Below are 24,724 nucleotides of genomic sequence, written 5' to 3'. Positions count from 1 at the left end.
AACCTCTGAATCAATTCGCAAGATTTCTTCCATTTCTGTCGAAATTGATCTTTTGAAATAGAACAAGGAATAAGTCAGAAAACATTTCAGTGTGCTCTCCTTTTCAAAAAAAAAATTTTTTTTTATTGGGATATTTAATTCCATCAAAATGTTACTCTCAAGGCTGGTTTATAATAATTTATAAAGCCTTAATAAGGCCACAGCTGGAATACTGTCTCCAGTTTTGGTCACATTACAAAAAAGATGTTGAGACTTTGAAAAAAGTGCAGAGAAGAACAACTAAGATATGAAACATATGAAGAACAGTTGCAGGATTTGGGTTTGGCTAGTCCAGAGAAAAGAAGGACTAGGGGAGACATGATAGCAATATTCCAATATTTGAGCAGCTGCCAAAAAGAGAAGGGGATCAACTTATTTTCCAAAGCACCAGAGGGCAGGACAAGAAACAATGGATGGAAACTAATCAAGGAGAGAAGCAACCTGGAATTAAGGAGAAATTTCCTAATAGTGAGGACAATTAACCAGTGGAACAGCTTGCAGTCAAAAGTTGTGGGTGCTTCATCACTGTTTTTAAGAAGAGACTGGACAGTCACTTTTCTGAAATGGTATAGGGTCTCCTACTTAAGCAGTGGGTTGGATTAGAAGACATCCAAGCTTTACTCTGATTGACTGATTGTTTCTGAAAATGCTCTAGTAAAATTACTTGTTTTTAGAAGAGCATGGCCTTTTTATTTTATTTTTTTAAAATATGTTTTGTATTTCTGCAGATACTGTGTTTTTCCACACACACTAATATTTCCCTCTTACTTTTCTGTGTTTCAGCAATTCTTGCCACCCGAGTTTGCTGACGGAAGAAATGATTTCAGCCTTTAAATATATTTTCCTATTTCAATCAACCTCTTTGCAGGTTATTGCACTTTGAGATAGACACAGATTTATCAGTGATGTTTATTAATATTAAAAACTTTCAAGTTACATTCAAAAAGTTGAATGTAAGTATTTTATCACCCTGAATTTAGCGTGTTGAATTTTTTTTTTCCTGTGCAGGAACATTAATGCTTTAGACATGCTGTATTTTAGAAAGGCTTTCTCATATAGGGACTTTTCCCAGATTGTTAGTTATTTAAATTCATTGCCATTTTCAGTTCATGCATTTTTCTCTTTATTTGTGTATTTTCAATTTCATTTATTTTTACATTGCTTATAAAATGTGGTCTAATCAAAACTAAGCAGCATTCAATTCTCCCTCTATGTGGGGATAAAACAAAAGCAAAATATACACTATACAAAATATAGCCTGTACAATTACATATCCAAGACCCAGAGAATAAATTACAATCAGCCCATACACAATTACAGCAACTGCCATTGCTAAAGGCAAATGGGTTACCACTCAGTCTAAACACATGTGTATACAGATTAAATCGCAGGGCAAAAATGAAATGATGTAATTGCCTCAGGATTGGGGTATAACACTAATTTTAGAAATCCTCCAACATAAACTTCCAAGAGAATTTAGAACAATTAAAAAGGGGAGAGAGAAGGAAAAATGTTTTTTCTAAGAGGCGATTCCCACAATTGTTTAGACAGATTTATTTCAGTGGATAGAATTGGAAGCTGAATAAGTTTTTTTTCTTTTAGTTTCTTTTTATATACCGTAACTTTCAGATTCAGATACACAGGTAGATCTCGACTTACAACCACAATTGAGCCCAAAATTTCCATTGCTAGGCAAGGCAAGTGTTAAGTGAATTTTGCCCCATTTTATGACCTTTTTTTTTTTTTGCCACAGTTGATAAGCAAATCATTTCAGTTTTTAAGTGGATCATATGATCATTAAGCAAATTTGGCTTTGTCTTTCCTAGTCAGAAGCTGGCTGGAAACATTACAAATGATCATCACATGACACCAGGACAGTGCAACTGTCATAAATACATGCCAGTTGCCAAGTGCCCAAATTTTGATCACGTGATCATGGGGATGCTGCAAATGTGAAAGTGTGAAAATTGGTCATAAATAACTGTTTTTTGTGCCGTTGTAACTTGGAATGGTCACTAAATAAATGATTAAGTACTACCTGTACTGTCCACCAGAATTGGATGTGATTACAGTTATAGTAAAAACCTAAGCAAAAATAAATGAAAAATCCAGAGATGACATAGCCAACTCTGTCAATATTTTACTACCTAATCTTAGAGAATAGCAGGGATCAAATCTTCAATTTGCATTCAGGATGTATCGACTTGCCAGATACAGATTCTGCATTTTTAGCTGGTTCCCAACAGATTTCTATAGATGAACTCTTTTTGACTCACCCAACTTTTGCTTTGAATATATTCAATATAAATGATTGTAAAATGTATTGGTATACGAGGTAATAGTTGTAAAAGCCCACTGATCTGTACTGGTAAAAAAATTAAGTACCTATCTTCCAAAATCCTGCATAAATTAATGGATATAACATGCATAAGACTCACGGCAAGGTATATGATCCTTACAGCCCAATGAGATATATTGGGATTGATGATAACGTATCTTGCTTTTAAGCAATTTGTATAGGTCAACTAATAAAATAACCACCTCGCAGTTTATAAACAGGAAGAGAGCACATTTTCATTTTTGCCTTCTCAAATTAAATTAAAATTGATCCTCCAGTTCAAGCACTGCACCTGAGTCGTATTATAAATCATCACAACTGTTTTAAAAAAGTCTTTTGTTTTGCTCTTTTTCCTCTGAAGAAGATGTTAACTGGATAGAAAGCTCCATCAAAGCTCCATAGTAAAAGAGAAGAATCTGTTTTAAGTCAGGTAATTTTTTTGCCTGCAACAGGATTTAATTAGTTTATCGATATAAAGTACAGAAAGACAAAGAAAAAGGAAAATAAGGAAGGAAAAGGGGAAGAGAGAAAAGTGTAGGATAAAGGGGAGAAGAAAAAGAAAAACATTGACTTCCAAATCTTTTGGTGCAGTAGAATAAATTAGATACATAAAACCTCAACTTTTTTACTTTTATGTGACAACATATACAGTACTAGCCATTTCTCTAACAACAAACCTACTTAATCAGCAAAACCCAAAATCAAACCCATTTCATATTTTTCCACCTCAAGCACAAAGTCCAAAAGCAGTTGCCAAGTAGAAACAAAATTAATTGTGTTCTTTTCTTTAATAAAAGCAGTCAATTTAGCCATTTCTGCTAAATCCATCAACTTTTGCAGTCATTCATTCATCCATTGTGGGAATCAGAGAGGAATCTCTTTTTTGTTTTAAAAGTGACGGAAGCTAAAAAGCAGAGATTATTTTTTTTAAATCATTTCCGTTTTTCCATTTTCTTTTGATTTCAAACCACCATGCCTATAAGTTATATGAGCAAGAATAAAATGAGTTTGAACATAATAGATTTTTCTTTCCTCCTGCATAATTGACATCAGTAAACACCCTGTGATGTCTAGTGCCGGACACACTCATGCCATTATTTAAAATTACCACTGAAATCGCTGACACCATTGCACAGTTGTCTATTCAATTTATCATTATACCTGCAGGATGATGGTCCCATAGGCATTCTTCAGCAGATTTACTACCTCAGCATGAGACAGACCATCCAAAGGCTGCCCATTAATACTGACAATCCTATCACCAACCTAAAAGAGAGAGGGAAAAACAGAACATAAATAGAAATATGGGTAGCATCACGGATACTGGAGTGATCGACCTGTTTTGCAAGTGTGGTGCTGCACAGTCGTGTTTCTTATTTATAAAAACACAATAGTCCAATTTATAAAAACCCACCAGAAGTGTTTCCACATGAATTTGTCTCTAAAATTAATGTATCTTCTAAAGCAGGGATCCCCAAACCTTGGTTCAGGTTCAGGTTAGCACCAGGCTGCAGCATGCCAGAATCCGGGCTAGACAAACAAGCAAAGCCCCATCCGCAGGATGCAGACAGCACACAAAACCACGCCCTCTCTCCACGGAACCAAAAGGCACCAGGAACCGGTTCTAAGGCAAGGAAGTTTTAGTGCTAATAGTCCATATATCAGCCATCTTGCTCCAAATGGTTGAAATATGAATTTAATAAATAAATAAACAACTGGACATTAAAAAGATTTATTTTTAAGATACCGTAAAGCTGTTTCTCATGATTGTTACTCTGGATTTGTTAACCTTATTTTATTAATAGCACTTTTTAAACATTCTTTGATCTGTTTCTGTAATTTGTGAGCTTTTTTCAGAAACTATTTTCTAATGCAAAGGGAAATGTGGTGCCGACGTTTTTGTATATATATGTATGAAAAAAGAACTCTTGCTCCAATTTTACAATCTAGGCTCAAAGAGAAATCATTGTAAAAGGAAGAAGAGATTATTGTTAGTATGTGAAACACTATTTTTTCCCTACAGGTACTTGGTGAAGTGAAGATGTTAGTCATAACTGCTATTCTCTTCCCTGCAAGTCATCCAGTATCTTCTAAATTGAAAAAAAAGAAAAAGAAAATAAAGTTCCTGTTTTTCTATGTTGTGAAATAGGAAACTACATGAGATGAGTTCACGGTCTTGATTGCAGACATTGTACTACTGAAATGCAATTTTCCACAATTGCTGTTATTCACAGCAGTAGACAAAAATGACGTTTTTTAGCTGCAAAATGAATGAAACACCTTCCAAAGTTGAAAAAAGAAACATTTTTGGAGGTAATAAAAACAGCAACAGCAGCAAGAAAATAGAGCTAGTTTTTATGCATGTATCAGTCATTCTTTCACTTACTCGTAGTTTATGTGTGCGTGCTGCCACTCCGTTGGCTTGAATCATAGCAATGAAGATCGGAATATCTGCCAAGGGACTTCCCTTGCCACCCGCAATACTGATACCAAGAGCATCATTCAAGCCCTTAACAGAGAAAGCACGGTGATAAGAATTACTTATTCTGCCCAAGTTTCAAATATATAATCTGTGGATCTGGACATGGAATGCAATTAAGGAATGACACAATCTGATTTTCCATGCTTTGTTCAAAAATTCCATGTCCATCAAATTTTCAAATTGTTTTAGTGACATTATTAAGCACATACAAAGGAAGCGTTGGTTTTTTTTTGCATTCATTGAAAACACTTTTGCATTCATTTGCAAAACTGTGAGATTTAAACGACATAATACTAAAATCTTTAAAATCTATACATGAGACTCCTATATTCTCTAGTGGAAAGATGAGATACCATGGTCAAGTTAATTCCATAATTTCTTTTATTTATTTGCTTAGAATTGCAAATCGATTTGACCACTATAAATCCATTAATTGTTTACACACTGGACAAAATAAAATAGTTTTGCTCTTTCTCGCTAAATATATTAAATAAGAAGAAATTACTGACCCTTGTTATTTCCACAGTTCTTGGGTTTATGTCTGCTCCAACTGACAAAAAAAATAAATATATAGACTAATTAAAGACTAAAGGTATCATAATATTATGTTCTCTACTTATTACTTCAAAATGATCACAAATATTGTGCTCCTTTCTCCAAACTGAAGGTTTCAAGATGTACTATAATTGGTCTACAATGGTGATGGCTAACCTTTTCCGGACCGAGTGCCCAAAGTGTGCACCCGCCCCCACATGCACCTTGTCCCCTATGCATGTGCGTGCAGCCCCCATGCATGCAGCCCACCCCACGCATGCATGCACGCACATCCCTGCATGCCCCCCGTCCCCGCGCAAATGCAGCAAAGACCTGAAGACCAAGTGGCCAGCAGAAAGTGCGCATGCATGCGTGGCACAGCTGAATTGGGGCAATGGCTCGTGTGCCCAAAGAGAGGGTGCTGCATGCCACCTTACTATCACAGATCTGCAACTTCCTGAATTCATAGTCAATATGGCCAATAGTTTGAGAGCCAGTTTGGTCTAGTGACTGAGGTGCCAGGCTAGAAAGCCAGAGACTATGAGTTCAAGTCCCACCTTAGACATGAAAGCCACATGGGTGACCTCTGGCCGGTCACTCTTTTCTTAGCACACCTCATAGGGTTGTTGTATGTAAAATAGAAGGAAGGAGGATATGTTCACCGCCTTGAGTTATTTGTAAAAATAATAAAGGCTGAATATAGGCAGACAGACAGCAAAGGGGGCTGAACATTTTTTAACTTCTGAGAATCAAGGTAATTGATTATCTGCACTATAAGAGGGAGAGAATTTGCAAGATTCTGTTATTATAGCCAATCTCAATAAGTGCAGTTGTTTTAGGAACAAACTCAAGAGCAGAATATCCATTATAATTCACAGATATGTTAATTGTCCTCTCCCATACCTGAATTTCTCTGAGAAGGATCGGCAGATGATCTCTTAGTGCTGACTAAATTCTGTAAAGTGGAGATAACCGGAGCAAATGTAGGATGAAAGTGGCTATGGACATTATGTTGGCTCATCTGAAAATCCAAGAAGAACAAATAAGGCTCAAGCTAGAATTTGCAAGGTTGTTCCACATATAATCCACACCAGCTGTTTACAGTTTCTCTCATTGGTTTATAGCATCTATCATTAAAGGTAAAGGTAAAGGTTCCCCTCGCACATATGCGTTAGTCATTCCTGACTCTAGGGGGTGGTGCTCATCTCCGTTTCAAAGCCAAAGAGCCAGCACTGTCCAAAGACATCTCCATGGTCATGTGGCCGGCATGACTAAACACCAGAGGCTCACAGAATGCTGTTACCTTCCCACCAAAGGTGGTCCCTATTTTTCTGCTTGCATTTTTTATGTGCTTTCGAACTGCTAGTTTGGCAGAAGCTGGGACAAGTAACAGGAGCTCACCCCATTACGCACTAGGCACTAGGGATTCTAACCGCTGAACTGCCGACCTTTCGATTGACAAGCTCAGCATCTTAGCCACTGAGCCACCGGGTCCCTATTAGATCTGTTCATTAAACCATGGATGATGCTTATGTTAGCCAAGATGCTATTAAAAATTTCTAAATCACTACTAACATATTCACTACAAACATATTCACACCCCAGAATTTAAAATTGATTTTTCAAAAAAATGTATAGAAACATGCATGGACAAAATTCTAATTTGGCTTTTTAGATGAGGGAAGACATATTGTGCCAACATGATGAAGAGTCACAGAGTCTGGCAATTGAGGCTAACAAAGTTGGAATTTATTTATTGCACTTCTAACTTTCTTTAGACTTTTTATTCCATCATATCTGGAGCCCAGCTGCTAAGAGGCAGGAACAAAACTCTACCACTCTCTTAATGAAATAGATTTTCAAGGTGCAGAACACTAATCAAATGTCTGGAACAATGTTCCTCTGTATGTCGAGGGAATTCATTAGCAGTAGCATTCTGTATGCTGGAAAAAGAGTAGCAAAGTGAAGTAGTAATACCTGAATTGGACTTGTTTAGTTTAGTTTATGTAAGGCAAAAATAAATGGTGCATCCAAAGTTTGGAAATTGGGCACAGATTGGGGAATGATCCTAAACTGAAATAAGAACATATGAGAAATGATATTGATAAATATCGGTATGCCTTCTTGGAAGAATGCACAGTAGTTTGTTGGATAACTTTCTAAAATAAGAACATAACATCCTGTGTTTCATTATTATCAGTATAAGAAGGTTCGTTTTAATTGTATCTTATGTCCTTCACTGCATGTAAAATGGATGGCATGAGATGACTATTGTGGCTGCAAGCGGCTGGTGAAAATAATACTGCTCTCATGACCTTTCTATAATTAATGGTTTCATGAAAAATCAAATACATGCATGACTATACAGAAATTATGAAAAATAAATTTCTAAAACAGGATTTTTCTGCCAGTTAAAACATGGGAATTGTCCCAACTATTAAGGTGGCCTTTAGATCATTAAAAATGATGGATATAAACAGATTTTTTTGAATTAAGGTTATATTTAGATTCTAATAATTTTATTCCAATGATCAAACCAGACAAGACAAACTATTTACAGATACATTTTGAGATTCATTACTTTATCATTCTTTTTAATGCATTGCCATCTGCTACAAACCTGACTGTTTTGAGATGTCTTCCTTGAGGATAATGAAGATCCCGCCCTCAGCCGTCCAATCTCCAGTTGTACAAGTCCTTGGGCACACTTCGATATACAAAATACAAGATAACAGGTATTCATTTTTATGGCTGTCCCTCCAAAAATTATACCTTTAAATTAGTGGTGGGATTCAAGTAATTTAACAACCGGTTCTCTGCACTAATGATTTCTTTCAACAACCAGTTTGCTAAACTGCCCAGAAAGTTAACAACCGGTTCTCCTGAAGTGGTGTGAACTGGCTGAATCCCACCACTGCTTTAAATAAACCAGGACCATTTAAAATGCCCTAGTCTTCAGAAGACCTGGCAACATCCATTTCCCAACTTGCTCTTTTTCTCCATATTATTCATAATAAAAGACCATATTTTAGCTGTAAAAATCTATATAATAATAATCAATAGAGTATACTAAGGACTGTACAATTGAAAGTTATTTTTAGTTGCATACATTGAGCTAAATTGTGGTTTGTTTAATTAGTGAATGATCCATATTGGCCCAATTCTGTAAACAAGCTATATTATGACTTAGTGGGAACTGCAACTGATCTTGTCTTTTTTTTTTAAAAAAAATGTTTTTTTTTATGAGGAATAACCAGAGAATTAAGTTTTTAAAGAAGGCAGCCCTTATATGCTGAAGTAGTATTACCTCTTAGTAGGATTACATAAAATACATTAGTAAGATTATATAAAATACATTTTATATAGATATATATCTTTTTTCTAAGTACTTGACTGATAAATGTGATTTATTTCCATTAACTACAGTTAAAATTAAATAGAGTGGATGATTAAACATAAAAGCTATATATATAAATTGTAGCACACAAACTTGAAGCTCTCATCATGCTTGTTTTGATAAAACTGAACTGTGTTTGAACACTTTGGCTGAATTTAGTATTTCCGAAGGATGTTACATTTTACAATGACTCTGCTGCATACTCACTTTAAGAATGGTGGCTACCACCTCTTGAGAAGCATGTCTGACATCCTCACCGTTGACAGATAATATCTGATCTCCTTGAATTAGTCGTCCATCAAGATCAGCGGCTCCTCCTTTGACAATGTCAGAGATAAACACGCCACTTCCATTTCTAACAATATAGGCAACATATGTACTGTATTATTAAACAACTAAACTATACATGCTATTTCTCTGCAATTACACATTGTTAATTATATCCAGCCCAAAACCAGGACTGCTGTTCTTACTTTTCTAAAGACAATAATATAGCTAATGGCAATTTTCATTGATGGCCTCCTCAATCAGAAAGGTCACATTCTGTCACTTAGGCCAATTTATTGTGGTATGGCAAATTGTTCTGCTATACGGCTAAATTGTTATCATCAATACATTTTCAGATAAGAAGCAATCTCTATCCATTTACTTTTGCACACAGAATCACAATGCCACTATACAAAAAACTCTACAAAACAATATAATGGAAAACATCATATCTTATACTGAACAGTTCATTTTAAGTCTACTGCCCCTGTACTGGTAAAATGCTAGTATAACTGCTAGCATAGCACTTATAATAATTTCAGCACATTATGTAAATTTTATAAATATAACATAGCAGTAAGTGCCATTATGACAGTGATGGCTAACCTTTTTGCCATCACGTGCCATAAGCGGGGGGAGTGTGGTGGGGTCACACGCACACGTACCCACATCCATAATTCTATGCGCCCTGCCCCCCCTGCTCCCCCCGTTTTTGGCACATGATGGCACGGTGGGCCCGGTAGGTCCTTTTTTTGCTCTCCCCAGGCTCCAGAGCCTTTCTAGGAGCCTGGGGAGGGCAAAAACAGCCTTCCCCACCCCCTCCAGAGGCCCTCCAGAGGCCGGAAACAGTGTGTTTCCTGACTTCTGATGGGCCCAAAAGGCCCAAAATCAGCTGGCTGGCGCACGCATGCGTGTGTGCCAGAGCTGAGCTGAGCTCGCATGCCCACCAATATGGCTCCGCGTGCCACCTGTGGTGCCCGTGCCATAGGTTCGCCATCACGGCACTATGACATTGGTATGCCCTCTTTGTTTCTACTGCAAGAAACATCTAAAATTAATTATGGTCAACTATATATTCTTTAAGGGATGTGGTAGCTCAGTGGCTAAGACACTGAGCTTGTCCATTGAAAGGTTGGGAGTTCAATGGTTCGAATCCCTAGTGATGCATAACAGGGTGAGCTCCCATTACTTGTCCCAGCTTCTGCCAACCTAGCAGTTCGAAAGCACGTAAAAAATGCAAATAGAAAAATAGGGTCCACCTTTGGTGGGAAAGTAACAGCATTCCATGCACTTTTGGCATTTAGTCATGCCGGCCACATGATCACGGAGACATCTTCGGAAAGCACTGGCTCTTCGACTTTGAAACGGAGATGAGCACGGCCCCCTAGAGTCAGAAACAACTAGCACATATGTGCAAGGGGAACCTTTACCTTTACCTTATATATTCCTTACCTTTTTCCTACAATGCTAAGTCCCAATCCTCTGCCCATTTTCCGTTGTAGGTCTACAAGGAAAATCTCCAAATTTTCTTCATCTTTATAATGAGCTTCATCTCTATAGACAACAAGCTGCACTTTTGGAGGTGTTTGCCTCAAGGCAGTGATAGCATCTTCATGGCTGGCATTTCTCAAGTCTATGCCATTAACCTAAAATAAAATAAAGCTTTCTGTTGGACGTACAGTTTACTTACTGGATTTTAATTAGTTTGATAACAATGGTGCATTATATTAGAGGAAAATTAGCATAAGCTGCCCAGAGTTGCCTTGTGACAAAGATAGCCGGCAAATAAATTTAACAAATAAATGAACAAGCACATAAATAAATAATTTTTTCCTAGGACTTCCCAATTTTACATTTTTAGAAAATTGCTTCTGCCATTCCAGCATCTCTATCCCAGGTTAGAGTTAAGGCTTACACAGACTCTGTGCAGAACACCAGAAATTCTGCCAATTCACTTGAAAGATAAAATCATGGCTAAACATTTCAAGAAGACAATTTTCATCTCAACCCATTTGATCCAGGAAGTTTATTCACTTTGGACTCCAAAGTCTGATTGATCTTAGTGAGAACAAGTTAGGAGTGAAAAGATGAATTTTCCTTATTTTGATTAACTACAGTGATAATTAAAGTTCAGAATGACTAAACTAATATACAGATTATAGTTAACCATAGTTTAGAAACGAGAAGATCCCCATGTTATTTTTTTTAAAGATTCTACTATGGTTGAGTATTCCAGTTGAACCAGCACTTATTCATAAATATTGTTTTGTATAATTTACTAAAATAAATCATAGCTTCCCTCTGCTTATATTATATAAAACCTCTTATTACTTATGCTTCTTAAATAATTGAGTAAGAATATATCCATTCTTAATTTCTGATAACATTATCTGAAAATGTAGATTTCCCAAAATCCTTAGAGCAAAGCATCATGATGAAAAAGCAAGTATTGTATGTTTTCTGAAGGAGTAACACTGAAATTCTACTGTAAAGTCTACTAATTTCAGTAAGATTTATTCATGGGTAAATATTGGTTTCTGACTCTACTGTTTTGTATGCATAATAAAGATCTACCTGTTGTTGTTTTTTTTAAATCACAATTCTATCCTTGGAAAGCAAAATAATATTTTTCTATATTCCAATAGATGGCACACCATACCATAGCAAAGCTTTAAATTGGCCTTAAAACAAATATTAATATTAAATTGCAAAGAGAGCCAAAACACTGTTTTCATTATCACCATGGCCAAGTAAAAATATCTTTCAGTTTTAACTACAACTACTGCAACTTGAAACATGTACCCTAATGTAATTTCTGGAACAGATCTGCTATTATACTATATTCATCTCTGGCAAAGCAATTTTCACATGTAAGGACCTTTTATTTAAAGCCCTCCCTCAACGTCTACATTACATTACTAGATTAATGTAATTGTCTTGCAAAACATTGCCTTCAAGCTTGAAGCAGTAGTACATAGGCGACAGCTATTTTGGTGTAGTAATTAACAAAAGTGAGCTGAAAACCAGGAGACAATTAGTTGTGGCCCTTTCTTAGACACAATACTGGCTGGATGCCTTTAGGCCCGTCACTTTCTCTCAGCCCTGGGAAAAAAGCAATGGCAAATAATTTCTTAAAAATATTGCCAAGAAAACTTAATGGATTTGTCCATGTAGTTGGTAAGAGTGAAGACTGATTCGAAGTCACCTCACACACCCTCTAAGAATATTTATAAATTATGTAATATTTGATCAGATATATTTGTGGGACCCAAACAATTAATACTATATTTTGAATTCCTGCACTGCCCAGCTGGAACAAATTCTCAATTTTAAGGCATTTCAGCACATCCATACAATTATCCTGAAGACAAGAGAAATATTCAAGGAAATAAACTTGAAACTCACTTCCAGAATTTGATCACCAGCCCAAAGTCGACCATCTCTAGCAGCTGCTCCTTCTTCATAAACTTCGTGTATGACTATGGCATCCTAGAGAAATATATAACCTTCATATCAATATTTAACAGTTTGAATACTGGTAGTTCAGAATATAGAATGACTGATTGGCAGATAGATAGGGAGGGAGGGGAGGGAGGGAGAGAAGGAGGTAATTACATGTCAAATTTCCCATTACATATACTGTAAATATATTAAATATTAATAGGTATTGTGTAAATGTAAGTCCTTCTTTAATACTGTATGCAAGTTTAGGTGCATCAATAGAATATAGTGTCCAAATCACAGTAGGTTAATAGATCCATTATATACCCCACTGGTCAGATTCAACCTTGAATATCTGTATCATATTTGAAGAATTCAGACAAACTGAAACCGATTCATAAAAGGACAGAATCACTCTGTCCTTCTCTCTTAAAAAAAATCCTCTTTTGGTTCTGAATGGCCATTGCAGAATCCAATTAATACAAAACTACCAAAAAGTTTGGGAGAGTGGGAACATCTTTGCCTGATTCGATGGGTATTGGGCAGGGCAGCAGAGGCAGCCTCTACATCCGAGAAGGGCTTCCTTGTAGCCATGATTCACTTTATTTTTGGTACTCTGAGAAGGCATTCACAGGTCTGCGACAGGTATACAGATAGTCCTCGACTTACAACCACAAATGAGCCCAAAATTTATGTTGCTAAGCAAGGTAGTTGTTAAATGAGTTATTTCTCATTTTACATTCTGGTTCAGACAATTCAAAATAAAATCGGACAATCTCTTTCCGAAATATTTTTACTATCAGGTATATAGTCCTGACAAAATCAGCAATTATTCTCATGCATGCAAACAGATGTCCTTTTGCCCTTTCAAGGACATCAGAATCTTGTCTTCAGAAAGCAGTAATTTGCTTCCATTTCCCCATCATTACAGTATCATTTTATCTCTCTCTCTCAAAAAAAAAAAAAAAAAAAAACCTTAATTTTATCTGGAAACAATCTTTGGCAAAGCTAGCATATTAGCCCAAGACAACAATCTGTAAGTCTATTGAGTTCTTTTAGGAAATATGATTAAAATTACATCTAACAAGCCTTGAAAGAAAACACACCAAATGTAATTTTAATCATATTTCCTAAAGAAACTCAATAGACTTACAGACAGTTGTCTTGTGCTGAAGGATGGAAGGAAGGAATGGTGGAAGAAAGGAAGGAAAGAAGGAAGGAAGGAAGGAAGGAAGGGAAAGGAAGGAAGGAAGGAAGGAAGACTTGGCAGATCTTCCTTCCTTCCTTCCTTCCTTCCTTCCTTCCTTCCTTCCTTCCTTCCTTCCTTCCTTCCTCTTCCTTCCTTCCCCCCTTTCTTTCTTTCATTTATATTTTTTATATCTAAGCCACCCATCTCCTTCAGAGTGATAAGAGAAAAGTACAATCATTCCTTTAAAAAGGGAATTGAAAATTTAAATCTTCACTTTGGGTCCATAAAAGAAACCAGGGTGGATAAAAATCAATGATTTTTTTTAAAAAAAATCAAAAAAATCAGATTTTTTAAAATTTAAATCAGATTTTTTTTATTTAAATTGGATTTTTTTGATTTTTATTGAATTTATTTTAATAAAAAACTTTTGGGGTAAAAATCTATCGTAAGGTAGTTTTCTATTTAAGATACATAAATAATTTAGTTTATTCAGCATGAAATGGAGCTTAGTTATGTAGCATGAGGCTGTATATTCTGCAACACTGGGACTATCGGTGAGTCAACAGTGGGTCAAAGGAGTAGCAGAGATGACAGTTGCTCTTTAAAAATTATGATTTAAATCGAGTTGATTTAAATCAAGCCTTTTTACTAGTGATTTAAATCATGTTTTAAATTGTGATTTAAATCAACTCGATTTAAATCAAATCCACCCTGAAAGGAACACTAAGAACAAACATTTATAAAACAGTTTGTTGTTTCCTTTGAACATAAGTTAACTATAAGTGTATGCCTAGTAGCAAAACTTTCCATCTTTTTCTCTTCAATTTCTTTCACTTTCACGATTGATATATAGCTTTTCCTGCAAACTTCCAGTTATAGTAAAATTACCATAAATATCTAAAGTTCTTTGAAATCATCACTGCAAATTCCTGCCCAACATGCATGCGCTGACCACAGAAAAGAGAAAAGAGCATAAATCTCAAAGATGCTTCTAAAAAGTTACTCTGAATATCAGTGAGCGAATCTTACCCATTCTGTCTTTCAACTTAACATTTGGAATAGATTCTTGATATAAAGCCGTTGATAATAGACAGTGTAGTTAGTGCGAGTTCAGAAGAATGTGTTCAATTTAAAAAATATCTTTCCTGAAGCAACACTACCTCACTCAAAGCAAGGGGACACAAAACAAAAAAAGACAAGGAGGAAAGTAACATCATCTTTTGCCCTAAAGCAGTTTTTTTGATCAAAGGATTGTTTTGAAGCTTCCCTTTTTCTTTTAAACCTCATGGCTATGAGTATTTACAACTATGATGCTATTGGAAAATGTTACACTGCCGTATCACATTTCTAATTACTCTGTTTGGGTTTTGAGGGACATTAGTGGCCATTTATTTACAGAATACCACAGAACCGCAAACTACTGCCGATTCAGGAATCAATCTGTTTACAGGAAGCTGCATAATTAAATTATAATTACCAATATGAAAATATGGTTTACACATGTTCACAGAGCGATATCGTTTGGGGGGGGGGGAATGAAAAATGCAACCAGCATGGGCAGAAAATTAGAGAATACTTTTTTTATTAGTAGAGCAGTCGGTTTTTCAGATTGCCTTCCAAATAAACAGACTCCGGTATCAAAGATCTGCATATCTTACCTTAGACAAGAACTACAGTATAGTTTAAGGCAGTGATGGCGAACCTTTTCGGCACCAAGTGCCCAAACTGGAATGCGCATGCATATGTGTGCATGTGCGCCCACCGGAGTGCCGGAAACCTGAAGACCAGCTGGCAGTGCGCATGCCTGTTTTGAGGGCATTTTTGGTCATTTTTTGGGCTGTTTTTAGGCTGTTTTTCAGACCATTTTCAGGCTGTTTTTTCGGACCATTTTCAGGCTGTTTTTCAGTGCTCCAGTGCCCACGAAGACCAGCTGGCCATGCAAATGTGTGTGCCAGAAACCAAAAGAGCAGCTGGTGACGGCATGTGTGCCAACAGAGAGGGCTCTGCGTATGACCTTTGGCACGCATGCCATAGGTCTGCCATCACGGGTCTAAGGTAACATATGCAGATTTAATGTTGCACAAACTATAATTTTCTAATGCAGTACAGGTAGTCCTCAACTTACAACAGTTTATTTACTGTTCGTCAAAATTACAAGGGCAACTGAAAAAAGTGACTTATGACCGTTATTCACACTTATGACTGTTGCACCATTCCCATTGTCACGTGATTTATATTTAGATGTTTTACAACTGGTTCACATTTATGACAGTTGCAGTGTCCCAAGGTCATGTAACCATCTTTTGTGATCTTTTGACAAGCAAAGTCAATTGGGAAGCCAGATTCACTTAACAATCAGGTTACTAATTTAACAATTGTGGTGATTCACTTAACAAATGTGGCCAGAAAAGTCATAAAATGGGGCAAAACTCACTTAATACATTTCTCACTTAGCAACATACGTTCTGGGCTCAGTTGTGGCCGTAAGTCAAGGACTACTTGTACTTTCATATGCATTTTTCCGTTTAATTTTTTTACAACCATGTTTTTTTGTTATGATGCATGGCCATAGTGAAATTTAGTTTATTGGCTACTTGTACCTGTTCAAGGATATTTGCAGGGTATGGATAAAAAAAAAGAAGTCAAAATGGTACTAATGACTCTGGTCATTTTCATGTGAGTCTGCACTCTGCAGATAACCCTGAACAAGATTATTGTAGAAAGTATACCTAATCGGTTACGTCATAATTTCTGTCAATGGTCATAGAGAAACATCATGTTGCAATGCGACATTTATATCCAAAGCCCATTTAAAACAGACAATAGGAAGGCCAAGATGTGTTATTATGGGTTTTCTGAACTCCAACTTATACGCCAAATTCAGGACCTGTTCACAATTTGGTAATTCTGCTCCAGGAAAATGATTACCCCATGCACTTCGGTTTCAATAACAATCAAAAGGTAGGAAAAAAATTACATATGGGTATGGAAGTTTGCATTCTTGGATGGGGAACATGCCCAGATCCATGTGTGGTTGTTATTACATTCAAACAACATTAACAACTCAAATGCAAAGCCAAGTACCACTGCAATGTAATGTAGCTGTGTGTTTGGGGCAAGAAAAGTGATAAAATGGATCCCAAATTAAGTCTGACTGTATGTCAGATGACATTCTTTGGCCTGTATGCATTTAAAAGAAGTGCACAGCAGGTGGCAGGATTGATCTTAAAATGTTAATAGGATTGGGCATGATCCTATAGTGGTGGGACACCACCTGGAAAGTTATGGCTGCAGACTAAATTAGAATATATATATCTGAAGACGACAGTGGTAAATAATATTGCTGCCAAAGAAAGCTGTGGGTTGAAGTCAAGGGAGACATTTCACCTTCATTTTTTTCTAATTTGAAGGAAAGTGTATCCATATGTATCTGAATGTAGTTTTTCCTACCAAACTATCAAATGGTTTCAAGGAAACCACTAATATTAGCCTTATGCTTATTCGAACCTTGTAGCTAGGTCCCACTATTGCAGGTTGCATACTAGTGCCTTTACACTCATACCATTTTCAGATTTAAAACCTACCATTTTAATAGGCAATATTCATTTGCATTCTTTCAATGTACTCTTATAAAAATTTTCCAGGTTTTATTGTGATATAATAAAAGTAATTTAAATTTTAATGATTTAATTGTTTTTAAAAAAATATTTCTGGCAGTCATATGCTAGAGCAGATGGTAGAGATGTGTTTTTAATAAAACAGAAGAGATAGAAAATTGTCAAAAAGGTGAACCAAATAACTACCTTGCTTTGATGAGGTAGCTTCATTAACCCCACTGCCCCCACCCCCAAAATGTGCTAAGTGAGCAGGGATTAGAATAAGAAAATTATGCTTAAGTTGCAAATTTCTTCTTCTACTTCTTAGGCCTATTGCTATCTTGCAACCTTTTTTTAAAAAAATCTGTCTGTCTGTCTATCTGTCTGTCTATCTACCGTGTTTTCCCAAAAATAAGACCCTGTCTTATATTTTTTTGAACCCTGAAATAAGCGCTTAACCTTATTGCCATGCGCTCAAAAGCCCAGTTGGGCTTATTATCAGGGGATGTCTTATTTTGGGGGAAACAGGGTATCTATCTATCTATCTATCTATCTATCTATCTATCTATCTATCTATCTATCAATCTATCATTCTTATGCCACCCATTTCACTAATAAAGTGAAATTAACTCTGGTCACGTTAATGCTGTATTGATGGTTCCGGACAAAACGCAGAGTATACGAGTATAAAACAAAGTTTAAAAAAAGCAAGTCTTCTTTAAATAATCTGTCACAAATCATTATTTTCAGAGTAAAGAGAACAGAAGCAAGACCTACGTGTTGAATTCCAAGTAGGAAAAAAGTAAATACTAAATTGGGATTCTGTCAAAACAGGAAGGGGATTGATTGACTGTATGCCCTTCAATTTTCAAGACCATAAAACTATAAGTGGCTAAAAGAGTTTGCATGTCCTCTAAAGGTCACAGATTTTTTTTTTATGTGATAAGAAAACTGATATTTCAAAATATCTTCTCTTGGAATTACAGGTGAAGTTAAAGCACAATTTCTGATCCTAATTTAGGTACGTGGGTCATAGTTTCTGACAAATTAAAAATTACAGTAGATGAACAAATTTTCCCCAGAATTAAGGGACATTTTCAATAGTGGCTCTATGTATTTACATTAGTGATCTGAACAGCTATTAACTTCATAAATTAAGTCAAATTCACAGAGAATCTTGACTGGCTACAAAGTACAAAGGTTAAGCTCACTATTTATTTATACCAAGATATTTGTATGTCATATGGGGTTACCCTGGCTGATTTTTAAAACAGTATACTAGAATGAATAATTTAAAAAGAACAATTAAAATACTAAAAACCTGCAGATTCAAATTAAAACAATTAAGAAAATATAAAGTGATATAATTATTTGCTATCACAGCCATAACTGGCAAAGATGATGCACAGATGAAGCAAAGCTATAGTTTTCTTTTGGTCTCTGCATTCTTTCCCCATCATCCCAAATATAGTCACTTAAGTCCTCATAACTGGCTAGCCTCTTACCTGTTCAGCTGAAGCGTAGTTCAGTGCTCTATTTCATGGGATATCTCCCTTAGGAGATGAAACTAAGTCCTCTTTGAGGCAGGATAATTGAATGGAAGACAATTCTGGTTTTAGAATTTCTCCATAAAATCTATGGCCCTAATTAAATTAGAGAGTGGGAATGGGTTAAGAACCTATTTGAGTAGTAGACAAAATATTGCCAGTAGTTGCCTTCATGAGAAGTATAATGATGCTTAGTTAGAACAGAAAGAGGCTAGTCTTTATTACTATGAAGACTATGTCAAAGAGATAACAATGTTGTGCTGATTAAAGCTCAACAGGGCAGGTGATATGTCAATCCCAGGTCTTCCACAAGATAAAACAGTAACATTTTTCCAGTTTAATTCATGGGACATTCAAGGACTAACCTGTAGAGAAGAATTCCCTTAACTTCAAAAAGATTATTCCATCAGCCTAAGAAAGTTGGATATTGAGCATTGTAGAGATTGTTTTGAGGGAAAAGCATCATGGAGATTGCTTTGAGGGAAATATTCAGAAGCCATTAGAAAAAAAATGGCAGAAGCATTCCTTAAGCCTTGGGAAAAGAGGCAATGTTAGAAAGAGATCAGGTTGGGTCCTCCCTGCCTCAGTATAGTATAAGAGGGGAAAAACACACTCAGATTTCCAAATACTGTCAATATAAATAAAGCTGACTTTTAGTTGTCTTGTGGAGTCTGTTTCTTGATCTGGATAACCTTGAAGAGCTGACACTTATCTATACTCTTAGCAAAAAAAAAATCACATTTTAACTTTACAATCTCTCTATTCCAGGAAGGCTAATTTTTGACTAATTGCAGCAACAGTTAATCAAAACTGTTCTAGGCAGTTGCTGCAGAATGAGTAAATATAATAAGTTCCGTTTAGTATATCTTTTTAAAAATTCTATTTGCATTGCATTTAACAATGCCCCTCTCATTATCTAGTCTCCATTCCACACTTTCTGAGGTTGGAGAAGAAGAAGTCCTTCTAATAAAGGAGAATATTTGTAGTTGTGGGTTGATTTGAGGGGTCCTTGGTGCTCTCTGAACTTGCTTCTTCAGCACGGATCTAGTTTGAATAATGAAAAATTATCCTTCCGTTGCCCATTATAATTTCTCTACTTTAATGTCCTCAGATCACATTTCTATTTTCTTTATTATATTATCCCAGAACTAAAAGGATTTACCATTTGTAAAAACTGTCAATTATACACACTCACTCTCTCTCCATTCAGAACAAACAACTTACAAGTGGTGTATCCTTTCCTCCTACGATACTGAGTCCCAGACCTGATCGTCCTTTGGATATTTCAATAGTCATTTCTTGGCCAGGAACGATTGGGCACATTGCTGGATCTACTGGAGGAGGTGGAAAGTTGTCTACATCAAAAATAAAAATGATTAGTCCATACAGTTGTAAGTGTTATGTAAACACATTGCAGAGGAATATGTTAGATGTCGTAATGGATCTGATTAAAGAAACATGGCTCTTGGAAAAATTCAGATTTATTTACAGATAATAGAAAGGAAAGGAAAGGAAAGGAAAGAAGATAGAAAGAAAGAAAGAAAGAAAGAAAGAGAGAGAGAGAGAGAGAGAGAGAGAGAGAGAGAAAGAAAGAAAGAAAGAAAGAAAGAAAGAAAGAAAGAAAGAAAGAAAGAAAGAAAGAAAGAAAGAAAGAAAGAAAGAAAAGCTGAAGTACAACAGGGACAATTTATATATATGTAATATTGCTTTGAAATGGTTATTTCCAAAAAAAGAATCCATTGAAATGAAGGAAAATAGTTTCAGCTGAGCAGAGATTGCTCCCTTGCAATACATTTTCTTGGTTTATTTTCAGTCTAGATAGACAATAAGTTCTGCTATCACTATGCCACTAAATACAGCATAAGAATTTGTTATTTAAAATCTAGTTGAAATTTTATGTTTTGTTGCTAACAGGGATTTTTCTCCCCTCTCCATATGAAATTGTTTACATAAGTCATAGATTGTTATATTGACTGTTTCCTAATATGATTTGATTGCTTATTTGTACTCTATGACTATCATTAAGTGTTGTAACTTATGATTCTTGACGAATGTATCTTTTTTTTTATGTACACTGAGAGCATATGGACCAAGACAAATTCCTTCTGTGTTCAATTACACTTGGCCAATAAGAATTCTATTCTATTCTATTCTATTCTATTCTATTCTATTCTATTCTATTCTATTCTATTCTATTCTATTCTATTCTATTCTATTCTAATGGAAAACTGATTTTTTTCATTCTTAATGCTCTTGTATATGTTTATATGTAGTATATGTTTAATGCTTTTGGATAGAATCGAAAAGCATTAAAACACACACCCTATGTCAAGGTGACAAATATTTTAATTAAATGCACAGAAGATAAGAGCCACTGCAGAAGAAGACGACGTTAAATAAACTTCATTAAAAAAAAAAAGCTTTCATTTCTATGAAAATAAAAAGGACATGCTAAATGAAACAAACAAATGTTAAAAAGTATGATATTTATGTAGTTACTTACCAAGCACATCTAAATTATATTAAAGTAACCAAAATATCTTTACAATCCCCAAGGCAGGTCACAACTTTTGAGCACCTCTAATGTTTGGAAATTGAAAGTTGAAAAATTTGACACACCATAGTTACTGTTGTGGTAATTTAGGCGATACGTTAAACAATTTAAATGTCTTAAGACATTTACCTTAGTTAGTTTTTTTTTAATTAAAGTTAGTTTTTTTTTAATTAAAGTTAGTTTTTTAAAAAAATTAAAAAGCAATATTACCACCCTAAATTCTGAGGATTAACGCAAAGTACTTCTTCAGATGAAAATAACAGGTTCATACTTTGATTGCTGAATTCTGGCTCTGGAGGATAAGATGAGTCGGGGGCCAAAGAAATCTCATGTAAATTGATGGGGATGGGGTTCACTGTGGAAAACGTTGTTTGCTTTAACTGGTTTCGAAGCTGGGAGAGGCAAAAAGAAAAATAAAATCAGTATTTGAATTTTTAACTTCATATAAAATTCTAAACAAAAAGTTTAAACCATTGGGCAGATAATATTTAGATGAATCAGGAATGGACAGTTAACAGTTCTAGGAATAAATTATCTGTCTACTTTTGGAAGACTAGTTTCATATATCTTTACATGAATGTATGAAGAAAATACGTAAAGATAAACTAACGAAAAGCTGTAAGAAATGTTCATGTTTTGGGCTATTTTATGTGTGTCCTTTAATTGTCAATATATAAAATAAAACCACAATGACTAATAAATAAAACCACTTCTTTTTTATTTAAAACAATAGAATTAAAATACTCACATTTTCTGGAGGCTGGTCTGCCTCAACTTGCTGGTCTTCAATCACCTCTTTTTCAGCTTTGCTGCTGATATCCTAATCAATATGGATACATAAATTGTAAAATATTAGTTTGTGATACACTGTGTTCAATTACTTTTATGAACATCAACAATTGCCATGCTGCTGCTTCTGTTAAGTCAACAAGCTGGTATTTGGTTTTCAGTCCAGAAATAACCACTCATTGCCATTGTCCTGTGACTTAAGAATTTATCAAACTTTACTTATAACATTCTCTAAGATAAATATAAAATGTAAAATTTGATTAAACTACCACTGATTTGCCTTGAACTAAAATATGAGTCTAACCCATTTTACCTTTGTTTGTTTGAATGTAACTTGTGCATTTGAATATATCAATCCATCCATCCATCAATTAAAGTGATTGAAGTGTTGGAAGAACTTTACCATGCTTGACACTCAAATTTGTTTGCCCATTTGGAAAAGATACTACAAATATTGTACTTATTTTGTGGACTTTAAGGATAGCATGATTAGAAGCTAGTCTAACGAATATAACAGTATAACTATAATAACTACATTACTACTTCTACTTGACATGGAAAAGTGAAGCATTAATTTTAATGGCTACTGTTAGCCAAGTGAAACCCTGATTCCATACTAGCTTTACTGTCAGTATTATTGTTTAACATTTTCCTCTTTTTATGTACAGAATATCACTACATGTACAATCTTAATAGGGGCATTAATGTGAACAAAGGTATTTTACTGAATCTTTCCCACCATACAGGTTATAGTTCTCATATAAAAATTTCACTTCCCACATCTGATGGCATTATATTTTTAGAAATCTAAATGTAGTTGTTAAGGCAATCAATCATTATTTTTCCTTCAATTATTGAAACATTTCTTTTATAAGCAATATATACTTTGATAAATACAGTAGAAAATAATTCCCTTCTCTGCAATAATGTTGATTGATCTCTTTGTATGCATATGTCTCTTGTGTTATTCACATTTTTAGGTGCTACACAAATCCAGGAAGACATCCTGTTTTAAATAGTGCAAAGAGATTGTACATTCAAACACTAGGAGCAAGGTTCAGTGATAAATTAAAAGAATTTTCAAATCATATCAGGCTCACTGATTATAATCTATTCCTAGTCATACTTGTAGAGATGAATAATAATGCAAAGAAGAGCTTCAACCCCTTATCACCAAGGACTATGGAAATCTCAGGAGGAAGTTGAAGATCCTAGAGATGTAAGTGGCAATTCTGTTCATTTTTCAAAGAAGGCTACTGACAAACTGTATATATAGTGTTGAGAGAGATTTAGTTTCCATCAGCCTCAAAGTTTAGTCCTGCTTTTTCACCCTGCTCTTTGTACTTTCCCTATTAGAGTATGTTTGTGTGTGTGCATTTGTGCATGTGTGCCTTCAAGTCAGTGTTGAAGTTTTGTTGGCAAGATTTCAGAAATGGTTTACTATTGTCTCTTCCCTAGAGTGGAGAGAAAGTGAATGGCCCAAGACCACTTATCTGGCTTTGTGAAGGAGAATTCAGTCTCCCAAATTGACTTTAAATTTTCAGCACCTGACAAATTGTACTGTAGGGCTACCGAAATACCTGGTAATCTAGCTGAATATTACCTTAGAGAAAGCCTAGTGAATTGGTGAAATGCTAGACAACTGAAAAAAGTTATCCTTGTCTTCACAAAGAGGAGAAAGGAGAATCCAGGAAATAGAAGTATAGCTTCTAAATTTTTTAAAAAGTCATTGTACTTAAAGTTACAGGAAAGCAGATTCTGACACAATGTTAGAAAAATTCCTAACGGTAGACCAGTTAGATGGGATAGCCAATTGCTCTGAGGTCTGACAAACTCAAATAGACTACCTGGAGTCCTTTAATCTACGTCAGCACACTGAGCAGTAATTTACACTGAAAAGTAATTTTGACGGACAAAATTACTTTTTCCTAAACAGGATTCTATGTATGTGATTCTCAGTTATCTAGGTCATGATTGTCCCAAATATGCTTTTTCAAAAGACAACTGGACTTCAGTCATCTGATCATTAGCACTCATTCAAAAGTCCCTTGGATGTTTATCTGCTTCAGGGGTAGGTTCTAATTTTTTTTACTACCGGTTCTGTGGGCGTGGCTTATTTTGTGGGTGTGGCTTGGAGGTCATGTGACCAGGTGGGCGTGGCTAGCTGGTCAGAGTCATTTCTGGAAGGTCCTCGCACTTACGACCAGTCCTCGCTCTTACGACCCGACTCATTTGTTTGCTTTTAACACTGATCAGCTGTAGGACGGCCCTTTGAAACCCCGCGGCAAGAGTTTAAACAGTTTTTTTCCCTCTAGTCATCAGCTGGGGCTCAGGAGGCAGCAATAGATTGGGGGTGGGACCAAATAAAAGGTAAGAATAATGTGGGTGGGGGGTGGGGGGGTGGGAGAGCGGGGGGGGGGAGAACCGGTTCGGTGATGTCATATTATCACCGCTACCGGCTCTGCCGAACCGGACCGAACCGGGAGGAACCCACCACTGATCTGCTTTCTCTGAGTAGTAAACAGCAGATAGGTGTTGTCGTATCACTCCC

At 35.7% G+C, this 24,724-nt stretch overlaps 1 protein-coding gene across 5 annotated transcripts in view; it reads right to left on the bottom strand.

The window, feature by feature from the left end:
- The window catches only part of PATJ (PATJ crumbs cell polarity complex component), a 149,221-nt gene that overhangs the window by 10,729 nt on the left and 113,768 nt on the right, over positions 1-24,724 (bottom strand). For all 5 annotated transcript variants that reach the window (XM_087889789.1, XM_034415224.3, XM_034415226.3 and 2 more), the window contains 11 exons: positions 22,133-22,204; positions 21,656-21,776; positions 20,055-20,185; positions 12,463-12,546; positions 10,510-10,703; positions 8,998-9,145; positions 8,014-8,100; positions 6,297-6,414; positions 5,369-5,409; positions 4,764-4,886; positions 3,539-3,643 (listed from right to left, as the gene is read on the bottom strand). In XM_087889789.1, the coding sequence (XP_087745915.1) occupies positions 3,539-3,643; positions 4,764-4,886; positions 5,369-5,409; positions 6,297-6,414; positions 8,014-8,100; positions 8,998-9,145; positions 10,510-10,703; positions 12,463-12,546; positions 20,055-20,185; positions 21,656-21,776; positions 22,133-22,204 (1,224 nt within the window). The remainder of the gene's footprint in view (positions 1-3,538; positions 3,644-4,763; positions 4,887-5,368; positions 5,410-6,296; positions 6,415-8,013; positions 8,101-8,997; positions 9,146-10,509; positions 10,704-12,462; positions 12,547-20,054; positions 20,186-21,655; positions 21,777-22,132; positions 22,205-24,724) is intronic.

The sequence above is a fragment of the Pantherophis guttatus genome, chromosome 3 (genome assembly GCF_059756535.1).
Source record: "Pantherophis guttatus breed Tessera chromosome 3, ASM5975653v1, whole genome shotgun sequence".
Lineage (NCBI taxonomy): Eukaryota > Metazoa > Chordata > Lepidosauria > Squamata > Colubridae > Pantherophis > Pantherophis guttatus.
This window is presented reverse-complemented; position numbering and strand designations above follow the sequence as displayed.